Here is a 24817-nt window from a genome sequence, read left to right as displayed (position 1 = left end):
CAGATGGAAGAATTACTGCAGTGAATTGAATAGGAGGCAGCTAGAGGGCTCAGTGGCTAGAGCACTGGGCCTGCAGTCAGGAAAATCTGAGTTCAAGTCCTACCTCAAACACTCACTAGCTATGTGACGTAGGGCAAGTCACTTAAGCTCTGTTTGTCTTATTCACTGAAGAAGGAATTGGCAAACCACTCCAGAATCATTGCCAAGAAAACCTAGGAATAGTATGATCCACATGGGTCAGACATGGCTGATCATCTGAACAACAACAAACAGGGAAATGGTTGCAGCAGTTGGAAAGGAGAACTCTTAGCATTAGCAAAGTTTAGTAGATACGATAGGCAGATAGATGGAAAGATAGATAAAAGAAAGAATGATAGATTGCTCAATAGAGATAGATGGAAAGATAGAGTGGATGGAAAGATAGAAAGATAAATATAGATGATAGGGAGATAGATGGAACAATAGATAGATAGATGGATGGACGGATAATAGCTGGATGGATGGGTAGGTGGAAAGATAGAGAGAGATGGATGAAAAGATAGATAGAGTGTCTAGTCTGACAAGCAGAGGGATGGTTTCAAAACCAACTTGTGACAACATTTCCCAGATGTGTGACAATGGGCATGTCACCTCCTTGGAGGCTATTTCTTTAGATGCAAAATGAGGAAGCATGATTCTCCTTAAGGGATTGATGTGAGGATCAAATTAGGTAAAAACAAGAAAAGAAGCAAGTAAATGAAAAAAAAAAAATCTTTGTAGCAAGTTTCTCTGATAAAGGCCTCATTTCTAAGTTAAAAAGGAAACTGATTCCAATTTATAAGAATAAGAGTCATTATCCAATTGATAAATGGTCAAAGAATTCTTTCAAAGGAAGCAATCTAAAATATCAATAACCACATGAAAACATCATCACTAATAATTAAATTAATTGAAATAATGTATATGAAACAGTTGTAAACGATAAAGGACACTATATAAATGTCAATTATTGTTTTTGCTTCTTTTAATTACCTGATCTGAGCACAATCTCTCAAAACGACTTGAAGTGATGACCCCAGTGAGTTAGGGTGACAATAAAATATCTTCTCCAAGCAGGGAGAGCCCACATCAGTTGAATCCAATTTATTTTAATTTAGTTCAGTTTGACAGATATATTTATCAAGTGTCTACCACTCCAGAGCCCTGTGCTGAAATGTAAGATATATAACCTGTGCCCTCATTTGACAACTTGGCACATCTAAGCCAGTTTTTCAGAGTAGAGCTAAGAACCCAAGTAATAATACTAGCATTTATACAACACTCTCAATTCATCCTCACAACATCTCTGGGAGGAAGATGCTTTTATAATTCTCATCTTACAGAGGAGGCAAAGGGGGCAAACTGAGTAACTGAGACCAAATTTGAACTCAGATCTTCCTAACTCTAGGTTTCAAGCTCTACCCACTATACCACTCAGCCAATAATATATCTCCAAACTTTGCCCCCAAATTCATTGCTGTTGGCATCTCCTGGGGTCCAGAGTTGCTTTCAATGCTATATTGAAAGCTGTATATAACATATATATACACATATATATATATGACATACAATAAAATATACAATGTTATACACTCACCTAAAACATCCCTAATTTTCCCTTTATATGTCCTTAAGAATCTTTTCATTTATTAGCTTATTTGAATACCCTTAAAAACTGAAAAAATGAGATAATGAGTTCAGTGTAGGTTCAAACAAAAGACTTTTAAAAAGGCATACACTATGTCTAGAACACTGCTAGACCCTGTGAGAGAGACACAATAGCAATGTATTGTTCCAGATAAAGACTATTGCTGAATAAGAGCCCTTTGAGAAAATATGATGTGAGTGTTCACCAGAGGATATACACAAAATTATCATGTGGAAATATGTATGTATATATTCACATACACTTATAAAGGTGTTTCTTCGCATTATTTTAATTCAAAACAAATATTCTTTTTCATTATCGCTGGATTTTTTGTCTTCATCACAAAGCTTAAAAATAACTAAAGTTATAATTATAAGTCAGACTAAAGTTCAATGCAAGCTAGATCTGGGGAAAGTTTCAACCTAAATTTGGAACAATATAAGACAGGTTCTCTTGGGGTGGGCACTGGGTCTAGTTGGGCTATTGAGACTTACAGATGACAATAGAAGATATTCCAAAAGTCTTTGAGCATTTTGAGGTTACTAAATTTGTACAAGAGTTCTGTACTTTAATAGCTTAAAACTACATGAAGACTTTTGAGACCTACTGTATATCTAAATAAGGCTCTTTGTGATACAGTCAAATAAAATATACAAATAGTGAAGTAAAACAATATGATAGAGTAGACAGAATACTACACCTATTGTCAGGATGGCCTATATTCACGTCCTATATCTGCCACAAAAGCTCTGTATGACCAGGGGCAAATCATTTAACCTCTTTGAATATCAGGTTCCTCATTTGTAAAACTGAGATTTTTTTTTTTTTTTTTTTAGGGTAGCTAGGTGGTATATTGAATAGAGAACTGGGGCCTGGAATCAGGAAGGCTGAATTCAAATCTGGATTCAGGATAGTTACTAGCTGTGTGATTCTGAGCAAGTCACTTCACCCTGTTTGCCTCAGTTTTCTCATCTGTAAAATGAACTGTAGAAGAAAACAGCAAACCACTCCATTATCTTTTCCAAGAAAACTCTAAATGAGGTAAAAAAAAGAATAGAACACAATTGAAAAAGATGATAGAACAACAGAAAGCACCTACTTCATAGGATTGTTGTAAAGCTCAAATAAGTTAATGTATTTTCAAATGCTACTAAAGGTCTATGATTATTTGGGGCACACAGGGATCATCACAGAAGGCTTCCTGAAAGAGGAGGGAGGATTAATTTAATCCTTGAGGAACACATAGATACCCATAGGCTATAAACAGGATTGAGCGAGCATTCCAAACCTGTCAAAATCATTAGCAAAGACAAAGAGGTCAAAGAATAGCTTAGTTGTTCAGAATCATAGAGATCATCTAATCCAGGGGCCTGAAAACTCTGACCAAAGGCAACTGAGGGCCACAAAGGTCAGAAGTCAACAGTCATATTTTGTACCACTTTTGTTGGACATTTTTCCAATTAAAAAAAGATATGTGCTGGCCATCTTTGACCCTTGGGGTGTACTTTTCTGACCCCTGATCTAACCCAAGCCTTTCCTTCCCTTTGTTGTTGTAGTTCTTCATTTTGGAAGAGGACCAATGATATCATGGAGTGATGTCTTGACTTGAGTGTAAATTGAGAGGCAGGGTTGCACCAATTGTCACCCTCACTCTCTCAACTCAGAGAGCCTAAAATCAAAAAGGCAGTCACTTATCATGTTAAGGAACTATTATGTGCTTAGCATTATACTAAGCCTTGTGGTTGCAAAGACAAAAAAAAAAATCCATGTTCTCCAAGAGGTCACTCAGCAGAACTAAACTACTCTGAATTCATTGGATTCAGGACTCTTTAAACTCTCCTGTCTAAGGATAGGTGTGCTGAGATGGGCAGGAGATACATCTGACTGGAGCAGAACATATGTGAAGGGATGTCATAAGAGAAACCCAGAAGGATCACTGGAGCCAGACTCTGGAAGGCCTGAACTATCAAGCAGAAAAGCTTGAATGCTGTCTTATAGGCAATGGGAAGCCATTGAAATGTAAAGACTTTATTCTAAGCTAGGAAACCTGGAATCTATTTTTACATCTTGACTCTGAAGCTTTTCCGCCAATATGGCCATGGATAAATCACTTTGCTGCTCCCTGTTTCCTCTTCTGTGAAAGGAGATAATAATATGCTATCTACCCCTTGGGGTAATTATTGTAAATAATTTTTGTAAACTTTTAGAGTACTCTGGAATTCAACCAAATAAATACTGATTAGTACCAATTACATTCCAGATTCCTTTAGAGGTATTGGGGATACAAAGACTAAACAAAAAATAGTCCTTGCCTTCAAGGAGCTCACGCTCTACCAGGATGATGTACAGCATGTAAACAGATAAATAGAAATCTGAGGAGGAACAACTAAAGTGATCAGGAAAGCCCAAAGAGTGATTGTTATTATTTCTTTCTTTCCCGGGTAGTCCCTTCACAATAATTTCTAGGACTCAAAGACCATCCATTTTTCTCTTTCTATGTCCATCCTACTTTTATAGATTTTTATCATACCACTTGGCTTCACAACATTAGCATTTTGAAGGTCAGAGTCGCTCCCCAGGAGGAGAAAGCCAGTGTTTGACTGGAAGATCTGAACTCCCCTGAGAATGACTTGTAGGCAGCAGTAAAGTGAGAGCCAATTGATCTGTCCCCAAGGAGCCAAGTCAAGCCTTCTGGAATCTGACCCCAATCTCACCCTCTTTTCCTACTTCTGGAGGATCCGTATAAATATCAAAGCACTGACAGGAAGTCCCAGGGGCATTGGGTACAGCTGGATATGATTACACATTGTACATTAGGCCCCAGATTCCCACTGATGCATGGGGAGCCCAATCTCTTTGCTGTCTTGAATGAGAAGCAGTTTCAACATCCCCTTAAAAGATAGCTCTGTCACTGTCTATAACTAGGCAAAAAATACATATATTTTAAATATATATGCATATTTTATCACAGATGAGGGATACAATTATATGTTGTATAGATAAAGAATGTTTATCTATCGATCATTGATGAATTTTTCTTCCTATCTGAGAAGCAACATGGTCTAGTCCGAGGTGCCTAGGTAGTAGGAGACCTGGGTTTGGGATCAGGAAAACCTTGGTTCAAACCTCGAACATTAGCTGTGTGATGCCAGACAAATTAGTTAACCTCTCTGATTGCCTCAGATTCCTCATCTGCAAAATGATGATGATGATGATAATAATAGCACCTCCCTCCTAGGGTAGTAGTGAAGAGCAGATGAGATAAATGTACAGTGCTGTGTAAATTTTAAAGTTCCTTATAAATGTTTAATATTATTGATGATGATGATGATGATGATGATGATGATGATTAGCTGGCCTCAGAGTCAGAAAGACCGCTGCTCAAGCCTCATTTGACAAAACGTTTGTGTGAACACAGGCAGATTGCTTAACCATAGTGCTTCAAGGGTTCTCTAAAATTACTAAGATTATAAACTGCAGAGAAGTTGTTGGTCTTCACTGAAGTAAAAAGATTCCCACCAAGTTCTTTACACTAATGAAACCACAGGTCTGATAAAGAGTATGTATGCATATGTATATACATGCATGCATGCATGCATGGTGATGAAGTGGATATAGAATTCTGGCTTGGAATCAGGAAGACTCATCTTTCTGAGTCCAAATCCAGTCTCAGAAATTTACTGGCTGTGTGACCCTGGGCAAGTCACTTAACCCTGTTTGCCTCAGTGTAAAATGAGTGAGAGAAGGAAATGGCAAAACCATTCCAGTATCTCTGCTAGGAAAAACCCCAAATTGATCATGAGAGACAGACACAACTGAAATAACTGAACAGACTCCACACAAGTCACTTAACTCTATTTGCCTCAGTGTTCTCATCTGTAAAAAGAGTGGGAGAAGGAAATAAAACCATTCTAGTATCTCTGCCAAGAAAACCCAAATGGGTCATAAGAGTCAGACACAACTGAAATGATTGAACAGACCCCAACAATCACCCCAGAGAAGTGTGAATCCATAGGACCAAAGGTAGAGAGTTGGAAAGGACCCCAGAGGTGAAAGTCCTTCATTGTATAAATTAGTAAACCAAAGCAGAGAGAAGTGAAGTGACATGCTTGAGATCACCCAGGTTAAGAGAAAGAATCTGGATTTGAACTCAGGATCTGCGCCTCCAAATTCAACAGTTCCCACTGTACCATACGACTATAGTTTCTTTCAGAATAATCTTAGCCCAAAATAGATTTACAAATATACAGGGTTTATATTGTTTAGAAGTAGGGGGCAAGAGTAGAGCTGCAGGGAATAAATCTTTTAAGTGAAAGAAATATGCTCATGCACACTTCTAAACCTATATTTGTTCTAGCAAATTAGTGCTTTAAATGAATCTAATCTTTTAAAGTTACTTTTACAGAATGGAAAAAAAAATCTTTCACCATCAAAGACTTCCCCAGAAGTCAATGGCCCCTCTTAAATCCAGTACTTTTTTTCCCCTAGACCTGTGATTTCATTAGTTAAGGGAACTGCCTAGCGAGGAAATTCTCTCTACCAATAAAGATCAGCACTTAGTCAATAATTTAGAGAGTTTTTTGGAACACTGAGACATTAAGTGACTCACCCAGGGTTATAAAGAAAGCATTTGTCAGAGGGGAGACTTAAGCTCATATCATTCTGACTTCCAGGTTGGCTTTCTAGCCATTATAGCAAGAAGCCTCTGTCCAACTGCTTATTTCAAGGGCAAATCTGTCCTACCAATAACATTTCTTCAAAATATGGGAGAAAGTCAAATGTGACTTCCTATGTGAAGCCTTCTCTGAATTCAATTATTTAATATTTATTTAAATCAAACATTTACTATTAAATTAATATTTATTAATGCCAGACCCTTGCTAAGCTCTGATCCCTCTGGGTGATAAGTATATTCCCTTATCAGACCACTTCTTTATCCAAAAATCATAAAGTATTCTTAAGAAAGTATTCTGTGCCAGATACTATGCTGGTCAGTGTCAGTCAATAAGCATTTTGTAATGCTGGGGATACAATGAAAGGTAAACACAAGGTTCCTACTCTCAAGCAACTCACATCCTAATGGGAGAGACAACTCCCATCATTAAGAGAAGGCACTAACAGTGAAAGAACTTTTGCAGAAAGAGAGATTTGAAATAAGTTCGCTAGGTACTGGAAATGGAGAAACCACCTTGTGTGTTTATTAAGTGGCTCATAAAATCATCAGTCTTAGATTTTTGAGGTCCTTACAACAGGTCATCTTATCCAAGCCCTACATGTTAGAGATGAGAAAACTGAGGCACAAGGTTACCTGGTTAGTAAACGGCAGAGGCAAGATTCAATTCCATGTCCTTTAATTCCAAATCCAACTCAATTTTCATCATACCACCACATTTGTGGTATATCTGCATTGATGGTTTACCATTCTACTGAACTGTAAGCTCCAGAAGGGCAGGGCCCATGTGTTATCTAAACTTTGAGTTTTCCTTGGCACTGAACACAGTACTCTTCCCTTAGCAGGTGCTTAATAAATGCCTATTGAATTAATATAATGTACATTTTTCTTTTCAAGAAAATAATTTTAGGGACGGCTAGGTGGTGCAGTGGATAGAGCACCGGCTCTGGAGACAGGAGTACCTGAGTTCAAATCAGGTCTTAGACACTTAATTACCTGGCTGTGTGGCCTTGGGCAAGCCACTTAACCCCATTGCCTTGTGAAAAGCTAAAAATAATAATAATAATAATAATAATTTTAGAAACCTAGCATTATTGGGACTTAATATTTTCCAAGTTTCCACAATCAAGCGATGTTTGAAGAAATGTTCCTTGAATCATCTCACCTCCATATAAGCCCCTTTATAAAGCATTTTTTTTTACCAGGAAAACCTGGGAAACTAGCAAGAATGGAGGGGGAATACTACTAATGAGCTCAATTAAAGCCCTCCCTTTTCACTCCCAGGTCTAGCCTACTTGCCAAAAGGATGGAAAGTCACAGCCAGTACAGGGACTACTCGTTCCAGCTTGGCTCAGTTATCAGCAGCTGGCACTGGTACCATCTTGGCACTGAACTGGAAAATAGGGATATTTTTCACCACCACTGAGGGAACCAGGCCATTTACAACTTTTCATGGAGAACTTAAAATGTTGCTTTCTGGAATGGTACTTTATTCCCAAACTAACTGAGCTTGATTCCAATGGATTTGATTCCTTGAAAGAAGACCTCTCCCCAGTTTATCAATGAAAAAAAATTTTAGGATGAAATATGAGTAGCAGGCCATAGTCCATCATAGGAGAAGGGGCATAGAATACATGACTGAGCACAGGAGTAAAAAAATAACTGGACAGCCATGTGGCAGGAGAAAGAGGTAACAGATGGGATAGGTCAAGCATTGTCATAAAAAAGGGTAAGATAAAGAACCTGAAGAAGATCTCCAGTAAACTGGCATCCATGAAAGGTTTAAGGAAGAACCATGAATGGACATGGGTCACCCAGGATGAGAAAGAGTATTAGGGTGGGAATCTAGAGCTGTGACTGGCAGTGGGACAGAGTCTACGATGATGAGATCACAGATCAATAGGAAAACTGGAGCAAGCAGGGGGCTCAATGAGAATTCCGCAACCAAAAGATGAAAGGAGATTTAGCCAATGTTCCAGGGAAATCACAGTGACCTTGACCACCAGATCCTAGAAACCTGGCAGGGAAGAGGAGGGTAGGAATAGGTCAGGGGGAGACTGAGAAACCTCCTAAATGTTTGACTAGCAAGGGAGTAGATTACATTAATGCAGGAAGGTTAGTGAGAGTAATTTATAGAAGCTAATTAGGAACCCTTTTAAAGAGTTTCTCTAATTGACAAACTGAGTCTTATATTAAAATAGCACAAGCAAAGCAAATGATTTCTGTGGCCTGAGGAAACAGTATAGACTCATCAGCAAACACACCTAAACCATGGGAGGCCAATTGCAGTGAGTCGGTGATCCTATAACCTAGAGCACACAGTAGACAATTTCCTAATGGACAGGATATGAGGGGCTTTGGAGAAGAGCTGATGTGCTCCTATTTGCGGTTTTCTTGGCAGACACTGGAGTGGTTTGCTATTCCTTCACATTTTACAAATAAGGAAACTGAGGCAAACAGGAGTAAGTGAATTGCCCAGGGTTACCCAGCGAGGTTGCCTGACTTCAGACCGGGCACCACCTAGCTATTCCAAAGATATGTAAAGAAGAAGAGATAACCAACTATACTATGGTACCAACCCCTCATTCAGTCCTTCCTCTTTAGGCCCACCTCTGCCTCCTTTCAGAAGCCTCCCTGGCAACACTCCCAGAAGCTTTGATCTTGGAAAGTCAAGAGGCTAGATTCTTTTTTTTTTTCAAGGCAATGGGGTTAAGTGGCTTGCCCAAGGCCATGTGGCTAGGTAATTATTAAATGTCTGAGGTCAGATTTGAACCCAGGTACTCCTGACTCCAAGGCCGGTACTCTATTCACTGTGCCACCTAGCTGGCCAAGAAGCTAGATTTTTAATGCTGACTCAAAATGTGTTGTCAAGATATAGCAAAGAGAACACTGGATATGGAGTCAGAAGAATTGAGTTCAAATCCTGTAATTGTTATTCTGGAACAAGGCTTCATCTGGGTCTCACCTTTTTCATCTATAAACTTGAAGGGGTTGGATTTTTATCACATTTCAGGAATGCTGAATCGCTACTTATCCTCTAAACCAATTGTTATCTATTCAGGATAAATTGGTTTCCCAGAGATTGTTAACAATTGTTCTCCCTCCCCTAAAGCCTCCCAATCTGCTTGGTATGCATTTAAGGGGAATATTGCATCATAGAGTTACCTATGTGTCTTATCCCTCTACCAGTAGACTATGAGCTCCATGAGGGCAGGGCCCAGCTCTTATCAAAGCTGCAGTGTTGTGCTTAAATGCTTGTTATATCACTGTTTCTTTCAACTCTAAATCCTATGATCCTACAATTTGAGCTCATGGTACCCCTTACTGCTCTCAGACAGATTCACTGTGTACCTGAGCCCATTATATTTTGTCTCTGATTTGGTTTAGGCTTTTCGTGGTCTTCCTGAAGATCTTCATTGGTTTTTGATTAGGGAGACTTTTCCCTTGGACTTTGTGCAGGTTTACCTGGCTGGGACCTTCCCCCATGGTCTCACCTGCCTCCTAGATTATAGTTTGAGGGCTCTGAGATTTGCAGGCCCTGGTGCCATTTGTGATCACACCATCCCATTCTGGCATATACTGCACCTAGAAAGAGCTTAATAAGCATTTATTTAGTGATGCTTAGCTTTAGACCCATCCAGAGTTCTGTTCACAAGATTGACTCATTTAGTTCCTGCTTTTTCAGGGGTTGTTATTTACTGAAATAACTTTTTGCTTTCATATTTGAAAGACATATATCTCCAGCTGTGCTGGTAGTAAAAGTTGCTTGAATTCTTGGATGCTACTTTGCAGTACTTGCAAGTAGAATGTGTAGATCCAAAAAAGGAGAGAAAGAGATATCACATTGCAGATGCTGATCCCTTTTTCCTCATTGGATTTTAATTGCTTATTTAATAACTCCCATTTTTAAAAGATTTACAAAATCTTTCCCTCAAAATAACCCTGTAAATTGAAAAATACAAATGTTAAGGATCTCATATGACCCAAGAAGAAAATGAGTATCTAAGAAAAGAAGAGATTATATTAGTGGCTGAAAGGAGACTTCAACCCAGGAGTCTTATATCCAAAACCACTGCTATTTCCCCTGGACCACAGAACCTCTCTGGGTTTCTCACACTCATAGTTTTGGGTTCTATCTCCCTTGCTCTTCTTTTTCTGATTAGCACCTACAACATGGGCTGCTCAATATGGGAATGATCATATCATTATCTGATTGAGGTCTATTTTTTCTGAGATGTCTGTGCAAGGGGAAATGAGTCCAATCTCATTGAACATAAAGAAAATGGCATTATGTTCTACCAAGTCAAATGGCATCCCAGAATCAATGAAGGTGAAACAGAAAAGAATTATCACAATTTTCATTTTTATTTGTTGGCAAAGGGAACAAGCATGGTTGTAGATGGAAATATCTTGGGTAAAATTCCTTGTGGTGGCAATAAAGGGAAAACACAAATGCTGCTCATAAATTGGAAAAGACTTGTATATATTGTGGTATAGAAATATAATAGGGTAGTGAATATTTCATGGTTTTTAAAAATGATGAATGAGGAATTTGGAAATTTACAGGAAGACTTTTATGAAGTGATGGGGCATAAAGTTAGCAAAGCCAGAAAAGATACATGTAGACATAGTATATATAAAATATACATATGTATATATAGATACAGATAAAGTTGATTGGTTGGTTTGCTCTTGTCCTTCATTACTGAAGAAGACCAAAATGATGTCATTATGTTAGAGACAAGTTATATTGTATCCAACCATGGCTGATCAGACCAAGACACATTCAGAATGTTCTATCACAGGTTGGACCCAAACAGACCATGTAGATATGTAGTGATAGATATAGTGACTAGAACAAAGTAAACCATTAGTAAAATTGGTTTTTTAAGTCAAACTCTGATGTTATGTACAATTTGGAGGGATGATAAGAAAACAACTAAATTTTGTAAAGGCAGAGTGGTACCAGGGAAAGAATGCTGACTTTGGAATCAGAAGGCCTAAGTTCAAATCTTGCCTCTGATTCTTACTGTGGTAACCTTTGGGCAAGTCACTTCAATGAGTGAGTCTCAGTTTTCTCATAAGTATAATGGAAGAGTATGGAAGTAATTGAGGTCCCTTCTAGGTCTATAACTCTTTCTTACAATGGAAGAGGGGGTTGAAGTAATTGAGGTCCCTTCTAGGTCTATAACTCTTTCAATAGAAAAGTGAAAATCATAGCCATGAAATTCAGTTGTTGGATTAAATGCCTGTTTAAAAGTATTTTTCTTCAATACAAGGGAAGGTTCTTGATGAAAGAACAGAAAGTGAAAATAACTGAGATGTAAAAACAAAAGACATCAATTAAAATTTTTTTTAAAAAAAGGAAATGGAAAAAAAGAGAGAACAGGATGCCCTGAGCAGGCTCATTCTCTGACAGTTTTTAGTTCAAAGTCCTATTCCTTGGTGACTCTAGTATATTTTCTAAAGTAATTAGTTGATAATTTAGAAGAGCTGAGTTTTCTTTCTTCAAAAACATTCTTTGATTTCTTTTCCCCCACCCCAACTCTCTTGGAATATACTTGTTTCTAATTTTTAAAAAAATCCTTCAGACAACTTCTACCTATTACTATCAACTATTAACTATGCTCTTCTCTGCAGAACCTGCAAATGGAATGATGGGATCCAAAGAAAAGATAAGGTGTCATATATAGGTGCCAATTCCTGGGTCCCATTTGATTCTCCCATTACTATTACTAAAGTATTTTAAAGTTTACAAAACACCTGACAATCATAGTCCGATCTGAACCTCACACTGGCCTTGTGAGATACATAGTATTCTTCCTATTTTAGAAATTAGAAAACAGAAGTTTAGAGATTAAAGTGCCTTGCTCTCAATCATAGAACTCCTCCTTGGCAGAGAAGGGAGTAGAATACACTAAGTCCATCACCCTAACCACTGCACTCCAGACCCAAGACTTCATCCACCACACCACCTAGCTTTTGGGCTTTTCATATTCCTAAAAATGAGTGACTTTTCTTTACAGCTGGTACTTATGGAATGTAATAGACAGCTAGATGGCAGAGAATGCTAGTCAAAAAGATAAGTCTAAATCCCACCTTAGAAACTTCTTATCTATGTGACTCTGGGCAAGTCACTTAACATATGTGAGCCTGTCACTTAACGACTGATAACAAAGGATCAAGTGAGATTTTTCTATTTAAAATGCCTTGCCAGTTAAATGCTAGCTGATAATTATTACAGCCAAAAAAAAAAAATCATTTCAAATTTTCTACTTGGCCCATTAAAAAAACCTTATGAGTATGAAGTCACACCAAGGACAAGTGTTTGTAACAATTCACTTGTAAAGAAAGTTGTGGGAGGGGGCTGAGAGAGGGGAGACTGGTAATCTATATTTTGAGAGAGTAACAGAAACAACCAACAAGCGACATTTGCCTGGATTTTTCAAGGGAAGCCAGGAGGAAGATGGATTTTTTTACCTCATTTATTTTTATTTTTAATAGTATTCTTTCCAATTACATATAAAAATTCAACAATCATTTCTGTAATATTTTGAGTTCTAAATTTTTCTTTCTTCCTCCCTATCTGTCCCCTCCCCAAGTCAGCAAGTAATAAAATACAGGTTAAACATGTACAATCATGTAAAACATATTTCCATATTAGTTATATTGTGAAAAAACAATCAGAACAAAAGGGAAAAACCATGATAAAGAAAAAACAAAAAATAAACAAACAAAAAAGTGAAAATAATATACTTCCATCTGCTTTGAGACTCCATTGTTCTTTCTCTAGATGTGATTGGCACTTTCCACTACAAGTTGAAGGATGGATTTTAATGAGAACTACAATCCACTAGTGATAAAGCATAATATTCCTGGGGGAGGGGGCAGTCATAGAGTTTCCAAGTCTGCAGTGGAAAATTCCATCTTCATGACCCAAGAAAGCAGACATAAAAATCACATGCAGAGACAAGTGTTTCTTGGTTTTTAGCAGCCCTGTTGACATATAATTTAGTCCACGTGGCTCAACATCCCATCTGACATTCTGAGGAGTTTGAGAAAAATAGTGTAAAGCAAAAAGGGATGACCTATGACCCAGGTGTGACATGTGCCTCCCAGTGGGCTTGCTGTGAAAATAGTTTGATTTTTTTTAAACCTAAAACCAGTGCTTGACCAATAACCAGCTTGATTGCTCATCTGTGTCTTTTCAAACCCCTGCTGGTTAATAGGTTTTATATCTGCTGTGTTAGACATTCACATCTTCCTCACTATCCTACTCTATCACCCATGAAGTAAATCAGGGTGCTTTTCATTTTCCAAATGAAGAAACAGAGACCCAGAGAAATTAATAGATTTGGAGGTCACTCAGCAACTAAATGGTAGCTCATAGCCCTAGGCAGTGCCCATTGGGCTCCCCTGCTATTCTCTGTTACACATAATTTATTGCCTTTTATGTAAAATAGATGACCAGTATTTTCCCTCATCATATCAATGCCAAACTCCATAGCATTTTATGAATTATTGAGTATTTTCCTTACAACAAAATTTAATAATGCCCCCACCCCGATCCTTTTAAAGTTAATTTTCATGTATTTGTTAGAGAACCATGAAGTGGAAATGGATTCTGACTGTGGGGGGTTAAATTTTGGCTTTAGGGATGCCAGCCCAGTCTTGGAGAGAAATATCTCAGGTGTGGCATGGTGGAAAAAGTCTTACTTAGGTCTAAAATCAGAAGATCAAGATTCAAGCCACAATTCTCTTAACTTTTAATGTAGTCATTTTTTTTTTTAGGTTTTTGCAAGGCTGTGGGGTTAAGTGGCTTACCCAAGGCCACACAGCTAGGTAATTATTTAGTGTCTGAGGCAGTATTTGAACTCAGGTACTCCTGACTCCAGGGCCAGTGCTCTATCCACTGCACCACCTAGCTGCCCCTAATGCAGTCATGTTAATGTAGACCATTAACAAGTTATCTCATCTCTTTAGACCTTATTTTTCCTCATTTTGAAAATGGGGACAGAACACTGATTGCAGAATTGCTAACAAATTGTGGTATGTGAATATAAGAACATTACCACATCCTAAGAAACAATGAAGGCAAAAGAATTCAGAGAGACATGGATAGACTTATGAACTGATGCAGAGTAAAATAAGGGTAGGAGATGCAAAGGCTCCATATTAGACAAACTAGGCATGCTCAAAGGCCAAGTATGTAAATAAAAATTAGGAAAATAGTACACACAATACAGTATAAATGAAAAGAAGAAAAAACTTGAACCAATGCTGAGTAAATATAACAACCAAGCTTGGCTCCAAAGAAGAGATGAGAAGATGCACCTCTTTCCTTCTTTGTAGAGGTAGAAGACAATAGGTATGGAATATTGCAAATTTAGTTATATTCCATTGATGTATTCATTAATTTGATACTACTGTTTATCTCTTGCTTTTTAGGGGTTAAAGTAACCTCCACTACTTGTAAGAGGTTTCTGAGTATTCCTGGAAAGAGATGAGAGAGAAGGTTTTAAGCCCCTCTGTCTTTTAGCTTACTACCAAGTCCCTACTATCCTAGTTTTGGGGAGCTCTCTAATTCTAGTTTGCTAGGGCCTCTGTGGCTTAAGAAAGCCTATGAGATTACCAGGTTCCCTGGGCACAAGTACCCAAGCATCCTTCTATTGCCAGATCTGGATCCAAATAATTTTCATCTTCCCCCAGGACTTGGTTCAGCTCTGGTCCCCAAATTAAAGGTTATTTACAAATGTTCCTAAGTCATTAAAGGTTTTTGGACTGAAACAAATTCATCTCCCCATCCCCTCTCCAGCTTTTGGGCTGTAGAGAACCAACAGCTACCATCATTACTGTTCTCGGAGCTCTTGAGTCATTCATACACCTTGTCCTGCTCTTGAACCAAAGAGGGAACATCTTGTTCCAAACCTAGATTCTAGCATTATGTCATTATATAAGAGGTTAGGCACATATGAGTGCACAGACGCACACAGTCTTACACTGATTAACAGACTGCGCTTAACTGTTGATGAGACAGCATAGTGAAGGGAAAAGAGCATTCGATCTAGAATCAGAGGATCTGGGTTCAAATCCCAATTCTGCTCTTTGTGTCTTGAGTGACCTGAGACAAAATCCCAATTCTGCTCTTTATGTCTTGAGTGACCTGAGACAAACTGCTTTATCTCCAGGGTCCAGGTTTGAGCTGGAATATCTCTAAGGTTCTCAACATCTCTCAGTCCTATGGTCCTATATCCTCATAGGGCAGGAAATAATGTGTCATGGAACTTTTGGCAGTCAGATAAAGGAAGTGGATCTTGTCTCAGATGAATGTTTTTAAATGCATAAAATCGGGTATAAAGTATTACCCAGAAAAGTCTACTTTAGGGGAAGCTCTTTGGAGTCTAAAAGGGCCCTGGCCCCTTGTTCACCTGAGGGCAGGTTGTCCCTCAGAAAGAATGTAAGCTCCTTTAGGGTAGAGACTATTTGTTTCCCAGTCCCTTAAAATAACATTCAAAGAGATAGATAGATAGATAGATAGAGAGATAGAGAGATAGAGAGAGAGATAGAGAGACAGAGAGAGAATATTCCTAGTCCCAAGCATAAGGTTTGACCAACAAGAGGCAATTGTTAAATGCTTGTTGCTTATTGATTTATTTTTGTTCATGGAGCTCTTTAGAGGAAAACACCCTGAAGCTCACCCATATGTCCAAGTCAATTCCCATATGAATGCCTCCATTGCCCATACAAATAGTATGATTCACTGAGATAGTACGTAAACATCTAAACTATATAAAAATGAGCTCAAGTCAACATTTTTCTTACTAGAACATGGGAGAAACCCTGCTACTAAAGCATTTATTATTCACCTACTAAGTGTAAGTAGTTGACAAATAATATCTCATTTAATCTGCACCAACAACCCTGTTGAGGATGAGGAAACAGATGTAGATTAAATGACTTGCCCTGAGGTATATAGCTAATAAGTGTCTGAGACAAGATCTGAATTCATGGCTTCTTGACTCCAAGTCCAATGCTCTGACACCAAAAAAGGCAAGAGACTCATGGAAGAAATAGTTAATTTCTTTATTTATAGATGCAATCTGGGAGAAAAGGTAGGGAGGGGTAAAAGGACTAGAAATCTTAGTAAGGACAAAGAACAGGTTTAGGAAGAAGTAAGACAATAGAAAAAGATGGAAGAACAGGAAACTATGAGAAGAGATATTTGTAGATAAAAATCACAAAGATGGAACAGGTGCAGTAATGATAAAGTCTAAGGTATAATCATTCAACAGTGAAACAGCTTTTACTCTCAAAAAGTTTCACTATTGGGACCTGAGAAAGATTCACAAAGTATCCCACTAGAAATAATAGTGCTCCTGGGACAAGCCCAGGGACTGAAGGGGATAAGCAAGTACCCTATTGTCCTTTGCCTTGCTCTGTTCTGGAGTGCCCAAGCCTAATGCACCTGGTAACAAAACCCACAGTAGCTATTAGTATTGGGCCCCCAAGGGTGGTTTCCCTCCTCTGCTAGTGGGAAGGACCCCCCCCACCCCGGGGAACCCTCCCACTAGGGATACTGCGTCTGAGCATCCTCCAGCTTCTCCCCACATACTCAGGCAACTGGGAAGGAGGGAGGCAGTCAGCAGGCAGCATCAAAGCATCAGTGCAGCTGCACACACACACACACACACACACACTCTCTCTCTCTCTCTCTCTCTCTCTCTCTCTCTCTCTCTCTTTCAGGAAAGGGACAGGGTTGGGGGCTGGTGGAAAAAGAAATCACCTTTTTTTCAGCAGGTGCATGGAGATGGGAGGGGTGTTGAACTCACACCTTGAGCCTAGTGATGTGGCCATTTCTCCAGTCTTTTGAACAACATTGCCTGAACAGGGAACACTCTGACCCAAGGATTTATGGATTTCATCCTGCCTCAGACCAAAGCAGAGCCCAAAGAAGAACTATTCAAAAACCACCCACATGGCCCAAATTGGCATCACTCTCACCCAGCTTCTCCCCCCCCAAGCCCCACAGGCTGCTGCCTCCAAGCTACAACCTAAATATACCAGCCAATCAGTAAGCACAGAGTCCCATGCACCCCAAACAGGAAACCAAGGACTTGGAACAGAGGACAAGCTTTCCTCATCGCTTCTTGGTTCCCCTAATATCTCATCAGCATCCCTAGATTCTAGTGACCCTGACAAAGATTTCATTCATACATATAGTGTGTTCTTGGTTTTTTCTACATCTTAAAGGGCTGGATTAATCTCCCCATCCTACATTTGGATAGTTCTATAAAAATGACTTTTCAAAGGGATATAATCTCATCTAATCTGAGCATTACATCACCAACTTGTGAGGGAGGCAGGGGAATAGGTTGCTTTGACCACAAGACAGAAAAATGACACCAGGATACCTTAGTAATTCCCAAACTGAGCAGTGGTTAGTGAGCAATAAGATGGAATGGAAAGGGATAGAGTAAGTGAGATCTTGATTTAGTTCCAGGATCTAACACTTCCTAGCTCTGGAAAGCTAAACATGTCACTTAATCAATTTGAGCCAGCCCAGTTTCCTCTTCTGTAAAATGTGGCTGATAATACCCCTATTACCTACATCACAGGGTTTTTATGAGGAAAATGATTTGTGACCATTAAAAAATGACACAGACAGCTAGGTGGTACAGTGAATACAGTACCAACCCTGGAGTAAGGAGGACCTGAGTTCAAATGTGGCCTCAGTCATTTGATACTTAACTAGCTGTGAGACTTTGTGCAAGTCACTTAACCCCATTGTCTTACCAACAAAACAAAACAAAACCAAAAACAACACAAATATCAGTTGCTGTGATTATTCTTTGTCAAAGGCTAGAAAGGGGGATGAAATGTCTGCTGGGAAGTACCTCAGCCATAATGAAGAAAACTGAAATGGGTCTTTGAAAGGGATGTGAAAAAGATAGAGCAGCTTCTCTTTAAGGATATGATTTCTCTCTCATCACACCCAATTTGGATCAAGGTACAACATGGAAACAAAGTAAAGACTGACAGAGTGCTCTCTGTGGGGGGGGAGGGGAAGGGAAGCAAGATTAGGGGAAAATGTAAAACTCAAATAATATCTTTAATAAAAATAAATTTAAATAAAAAAAGCAAAAAAAAAGATAGAGAAGAAAAAGCTAATGAATTTCCTACAGCAACAAAAATCAAGGGAAGCAGACCCTGTGGAACTTAAAAGTGATTTGCAAATACAGAAAGGGCTGTGGTTTCTCAAGATGACAACAGCTATGCAAATCCCAAAAAGAAGGGGCTGGATATGCCTATATGGTGAGTCTACTGAGCTGAGCTCACTTCTAGAACCCAAGTAAACCCCCTGGTGCTTCCTCCAACTGGGTGGACTGCAGGATATGTTCATTATTTTGAGATCTCTATAAACAGTAACTAGGTCGTACATGAAATGGATTGGAAAGTTGACTGGTTGCTACACCCTTATCAAATATGTACTTTTACTAATATATTTAAAATTCCATTAATTTAATCATTCATTTCTTCAATAGGTCTTTAGTTAAAATATGGCATGTACTAGATCTAGGAATACAAAGACACAAATACCTTCAAGGCATTTACATTCTAATAGAGGAGGCAACCCAAACACAGATAAATACAAAGTAATATGGAGAAGAAGAGGAAGTTACTGTTCTTTAAACATGAATTTTCACTCACAAATAAATTTATTGCTTTTAATAGAAATCATAGAACAATAGTAACAGCTAATATCTTTAAGGCTTTAAAATTTGTAAATTCTTTCTTTCCAAAAATCAAGTCAACAATCCTGGGAGGTAGGTAGAAGTGTTACCTCCTTTTTACAGATGAGGAAACTGAGGTTCAAAGAGGTTATATGATATAAAAGATAACACAGCCAATATAAGACCAACAATTTTTATTATATATGTCTGTACCAGAAATATCATGATGATTTTGAAAAACTTAAGAACTCCAATATTGTAATTATTAACCATAATTCTAAAGGACCAATGATGAAATATTCTATCTACCTCCTAATAGAAAGGACATGGTCTCAAGATACAAAATGAGACATATATTTTTAGACATGGTCAATGCATGAATTTGTTTTGCTGGATTATGCATACTTGTTATAAGGATTTTGTTTCTCTTTTTCTCAATTGAAAGGGGAAAATGGAGAAAAAAATAAAGGTTTATTAAGTGGAAAAAGAAAAATAAAGTATAATAAGAGTTTAACATCAATATATAGAGATGCAGACAACTATCATCCAAGGCACATGTGATAGAGTTCAGGACAGTCTGGAAGAGCAGCACATAGAGAACAAGAAGAGATGCACAGACCTGAAAGGATAATCAAAACAGTAACTACCACTCATAGACTACTCTGCTTCAAGATTGACAAGTGAAGGATTATTATTTCCTTATTTCCCAGAGGAAGATATTGATAATCAAAAGTTGAAATGACTTGCGTCAGGGCCCACAATGAGGAAATACCAGAAAGTGGAGTCAACCCTGAGTCTCTTGACTCTAAGACAGAGCTCTTCCCATCATACCACGCTGCCTCTTCTATTTGAATCTGTGCAGAAGATTCTAGGGAGGCCAAACAGAGCTTCTGCCTTTACCCAAATCCCAACTCCGGGGCTGGAAGGCTTAACCCAAGGAGCTGGGAGCACCCAGCTCCCACATTCACCCTGCCCACAAAGGCAATCAGATCAGATAGCAGCCACACCCTACCTTCTTCAGCATCATTCCTTAAGGAAGCCTCAAGCAATGCCACACTGGCCTCGAAGGACACCTTCTTACGGTTGGTAGTACTCCTCTTCTTTTCATGTTTCCGCTTGCGGTGCTGCAGCTCTTTCTCATACTGGGCCCATTTCTTCAGCTGCTGAGCTCGGCGTTTCTGGGCTGCCCGCAGTCTCTCCAAGGTGGGCACCTTCTCCAGGAGCTGAAGCTCAGTCAGGAGGTCCACGTGATTGGCCATCATGTCTCCCCCTACAGAACAGAGCTCCGTGGCCCCTGGGCTCTGCAGGGCTAACATGGTGGTATCCCACGAACCAGGGGAGAAGGGGTCCTCCTGCTGATCCTCTGCAACATGGTGGGAGCCTGTAGAGATGAAGGAGAAGTGGACATGGATTATCAGAGCCAAGAAAACCAGGAATCCTCAAATCCCTTCCACTGGTAACAACCTTTCCCCTTGGAACTCATATAGGATCAGTTTTTATTTTTTCCTTTAACCTCTGGGATAGTAAAAAATCACAATAGCATTTTCAGGTTTCCAAAGCTCTTTATTCATGACAGCCCCATGAAGTAGGTAGTACTAGTATTCTTATCCTATTTTGATGATGATGTTTGTCCTTCATTCTCAAAGACGACAATGACAGAGAGGTGATGCCATGACCAGCAAGTGAATGAAGTGGATTTAGTGAAGGGGTGCTGAGGATAAGAGATGTTGGAACCTGTTTCCTAAACCTGAAGGTACTGGGAATGTATTCTTTGGAGAAGAGAAGACTAAGGGTACACATGGTCGCTGTCAACAACTATGAGAAGGATTAATGTGAGAAAGAACAATAATATTTATTTTCTTACTGGCTGCCAAGGGCAGAACTAGAAATAATAGGGCAAGATACAGGGAGACAAGGGGCAGTTTGCTATGATGAAGAACTTTTTAACAATTAGAAGACAATAGAACATAGGATAATAAATTTGGAGCAGAAAAGATCTCAGTAATCATATTATCAAACCCCCTCATTTTATAGATAAGGATACTGAGGCCCACAAAAATAAAATGACTTTCTAAGGTCATACAATTCATAAGTATCAAAGTTCAGATTGGAACTCAAGTCTTCCTCACTCCAGTCCAGTACTCCTTTCATTACACCACGCTGCCTTTCAATGAGAATGAGTGTGTTGTTTTAAAAACCTAGAATAATTCAAGATGTCCATGACTACCTGTTAGAGATGCTATAGAAGGAAGATAAATTGAATTATATGAAGTTTCTAGCCCCTTTCCACCCTGGGATTCTGCATCTATGTTGTAATATTCTGGACTCAGGATATGGTACCATGGAACCTGGAACCATGTCAGGAAGACATGGGTTCAAATCTTATCTAGGGAATTATTAGTTATATGACACTGGGCAAGTCACTTCACCCCCTATAGGATTCAGTTTCCTCATCTGTCAAATAGGGATAATGATAGGTTATCATTATAGTTTATTAAACTTCATTGATTTGTTGTAAGGATTGAGGAATATCAGTGACGTCAAACTCAACCAAAAACAGAGTAATTAAATGATACAAAAGGAACCCTACAGGTGCATAATAACTTAGAAAATCACATATTCACATTATCTATGTTTTATTGTATCTTTAGGGTTTTTATTTCCCCCATTATATTTTTTAGGTATTTTTAAATTTTTATTTATTTAAGGCAATAGGGTTAAGTGACTTGCCCAAGGTCACACAACTAGGCAATTATTAAGTGTCTGAGGCCAAATTTGAACTCGGGTCCTCCTGACTCCACTAGCTACCCCTTCCCCATTACATTTTAATGTGATCAAACTTTACTTGGGAACATTGTGGAAGTACCATGTGTTTGACATTTCTCACACATATAAAGTATTTTGCAAACCTGAAATCATCATGTACTTTTCAACTATATACATTATTGTTGCTGTGCATAGGCAGAAAAGGATGTGGGAAACAGAGGAGAAAATGGTACATCTAGGACCTCATATTTTCCAAAGCACTAATGTCAAGAGATTCTCAGGATAGATCCATGAGGAAAACAGTACAGGGATTATTATGCCCATTTGATAGATTAGGAAGTTGAAATAAATCTCCCCACACTGAACTTGAAGTTAGAAGACTGGTTTGAATTTCAGATCTACTATTAACTAGTCTAGCAAGTAGATTCACCTCTCTAGGCCTTATTTTCCTCCTCTTAAAAGATTGAGGCTGGATCAAGTATCTTTTATGGTTTCTTCCAATTCTGACATTCTATGACCTGGGGTTTCATTGCTTTGCTGAGGTCATAAAGTGGTAGAGCCCTAAGTAGATGCAAGTCTTTGAGTGTCCACCTAGGTTTCCCCCCCTCCAAAGGCCTCAGAGGCCTTGTCTAGGCACAAAGAAAAGCGGAAGCCAAGAAAAAACTCACAGAGAATTTTATTGTATAAATCTGACTTCCTGTCCCAGTCTAGGTGGTGGTTCTCCCTTGGTCTATGATATCAGATTCCTAAAGAAAACTTAAGGGAGGTTAAGACACTCCCAAAGACAGTGGAAGACACAATTTCCTAAGAGAAAATGAAAAGTCTGTCTTTTCTCTGACTTTGCTGAGACTCATTAATGTATTTTGAGCTCACAGGCTTGGGTGGTAGAGCTCTGTCCCTTGTCAGATGGCCTAATTTCCTCCAAATACTCACAAAGAAAAAAAATGCAGACATTTTTCCACCTCTATGTGAAAATCCCATTGGTCTAATTAAGGAACAGTAAAGAGTGAAGCTCAAGATGTTATTTCCCCCAGTGATAAGGCAACAAAGTCAGATCTAGAATTTTGAGGTTTAGAAACTGATTTTCATCTCTCTCTCTCTCTCTCTCTCTGCATCACTCCTCTCTACTTTCATGAAGCCAGTACTTCCTCTCCTTGGTGACAGGCCCAATATCTGCCAAAAGTAACATAGTGTATGAAGACAAGGACATGAGAAAGCATGTATTAGCAGCAGCTCCAAATCACTCTTATCTCTTGGATCTTTCCAGAAATGCATACAGGTGGGAACATTCATTCACTCATTCATTCATTCATTCATTCATTCATTCAACAAACACTTATTAAGTACCAGATACTACAGTGTTAGAGATACAAAAATAAAAATAATACAGTTACTGCCCACAAGAAGCTTACATTCTAGTGGGGAAAACAACACAAACACAGAAAAGTAACCTAAAGTAATTTCAGGGTGGGAGAAAGAACATGAGAAATTGGGAGACAGGGATTAGGTCCCCCAGGAGGAAGCACTTGAGCAGAGACCTTTGAAGGAAGGGATTCTACAAAGTGGAGATGAGGAGGGAGTACATGTCAGTCTTGGGGAGCAACCTGGGCAAAGACACAGATATGAAAAATAGAATGTATTGTGCATAGAAAAGTTATTAAGGAGAAGCACTAAGTTTGGAAAGATAGACTAGAGTCAGATTGTGAAAGTTTTAAAATGCCAAGAAAGAAAAATTTAATCCTACAGGCATAAGGAGCAACTGAGACTTCTTGAGAAAGTAGGAGAAAGACATGATAAGCACCTAGAGTCAAGAAGACTTGCTTTCAAGTTCAAACTTAGCTATTTTCTATCTGTGTAACCCCTTGGAAAATAACTTAAACTCTCAGATTCCAATCTCCTCATTGACAAAATGGAAATAATTAACAATAACAGCTACAATTTATAAGGCAATTTAAAGTGTTGTTGTTTAGTCATGTCTGACTCTTCATAACCCCTTTTGGGGGTTTTCTTGGCAAAGATGCTGGAGTGGATTACCATTTTCTTCTCAGACTCATTTTGTGGATGAGGAAACTGAGGCAAATAGGATGAAATAACTTGCCCAGGGTCACACAGCTAGTAAGTGCCTGAGATCACATTTGAACTCATGTCTTTCTGACTCCAGACCAGTATTCAATTCAAAGTGCCATCTAGATGCCCTGATTTAAAATTTGCAGAATGGTACACATTTGTTATATCAATTGTTATACCCAAGTTCTGTATCAGGACTTTTGTGAGGTACAAATGAGATAGGAACAATTAATATTTATATAGCACTTAAGCATTTGCAGACTATTTTACAAATATTATCTCATTTGATCCTCATACAGCTCTAGAGAGGAAAATGCTATTATCCCATTTTATAGATAAGGAAATTGAAACAGACAGGATTTGTCACATAACCAGTTAAATATCTAAGGTTACATTTGAGTTTAGGTTATTCTGACTCCAGGTCCAGAGATCTTTTTGAAATTTATGTTAAATTCTTTGAAACCTTAAAATGTTATACAATGGTAAGCTAGTATGAGTTTCTGCTTTTGGAGAAAATTTCTGTTTCTGGTGGAAGGGTTTTTTTTTTCACTTTTTTTCAAAAGGGGAAGTTTGGGGGAAGCACAGACAGTCATATTACAGTTCATACTTGATGTCTTTACTTCCCTCAGTAGTGTCAGAAGACTGATTACAGATTACAGAAGTCAGATTACATAGAAAGGAACTGGAAGTTGACAGAACACCTTTAACAAGGGTAAGAATGATATGGTTCTTTCTCCCTGCCAGTAACCAGGCTCTAATCACTCCGTGTCTGGCCCCATTTGTACGAATACTGAAGGTGAGCTAGAGTGTACTGATACAATTCAAGATAGAGATGAGACTGTTATTACCATAACTTGGAAGGTCTTAAAGCCAAAGACCACTAAGCTAAGTCTTGTTCCAAGGCTAGGAGTTCAA

At 38.6% G+C, this 24817-nt stretch overlaps 1 protein-coding gene across 1 annotated transcript in view; it reads right to left on the bottom strand.

The window, feature by feature from the left end:
• The window catches only part of PPP1R16B (protein phosphatase 1 regulatory subunit 16B), a 142824-nt gene that overhangs the window by 91005 nt on the left and 27002 nt on the right, over positions 1 to 24817 (bottom strand). The window contains exon 2 of the mRNA XM_074211961.1: positions 20082 to 20450. Coding sequence (XP_074068062.1) covers positions 20082 to 20385 — 304 coding nt within the window. The 5' untranslated portion in view covers positions 20386 to 20450. The remainder of the gene's footprint in view (positions 1 to 20081; positions 20451 to 24817) is intronic.

The sequence above is a fragment of the Macrotis lagotis genome, chromosome 1 (genome assembly GCF_037893015.1).
Source record: "Macrotis lagotis isolate mMagLag1 chromosome 1, bilby.v1.9.chrom.fasta, whole genome shotgun sequence".
In the NCBI taxonomy this organism is placed as follows: domain Eukaryota; kingdom Metazoa; phylum Chordata; class Mammalia; order Peramelemorphia; family Peramelidae; genus Macrotis; species Macrotis lagotis.
This window is presented reverse-complemented; position numbering and strand designations above follow the sequence as displayed.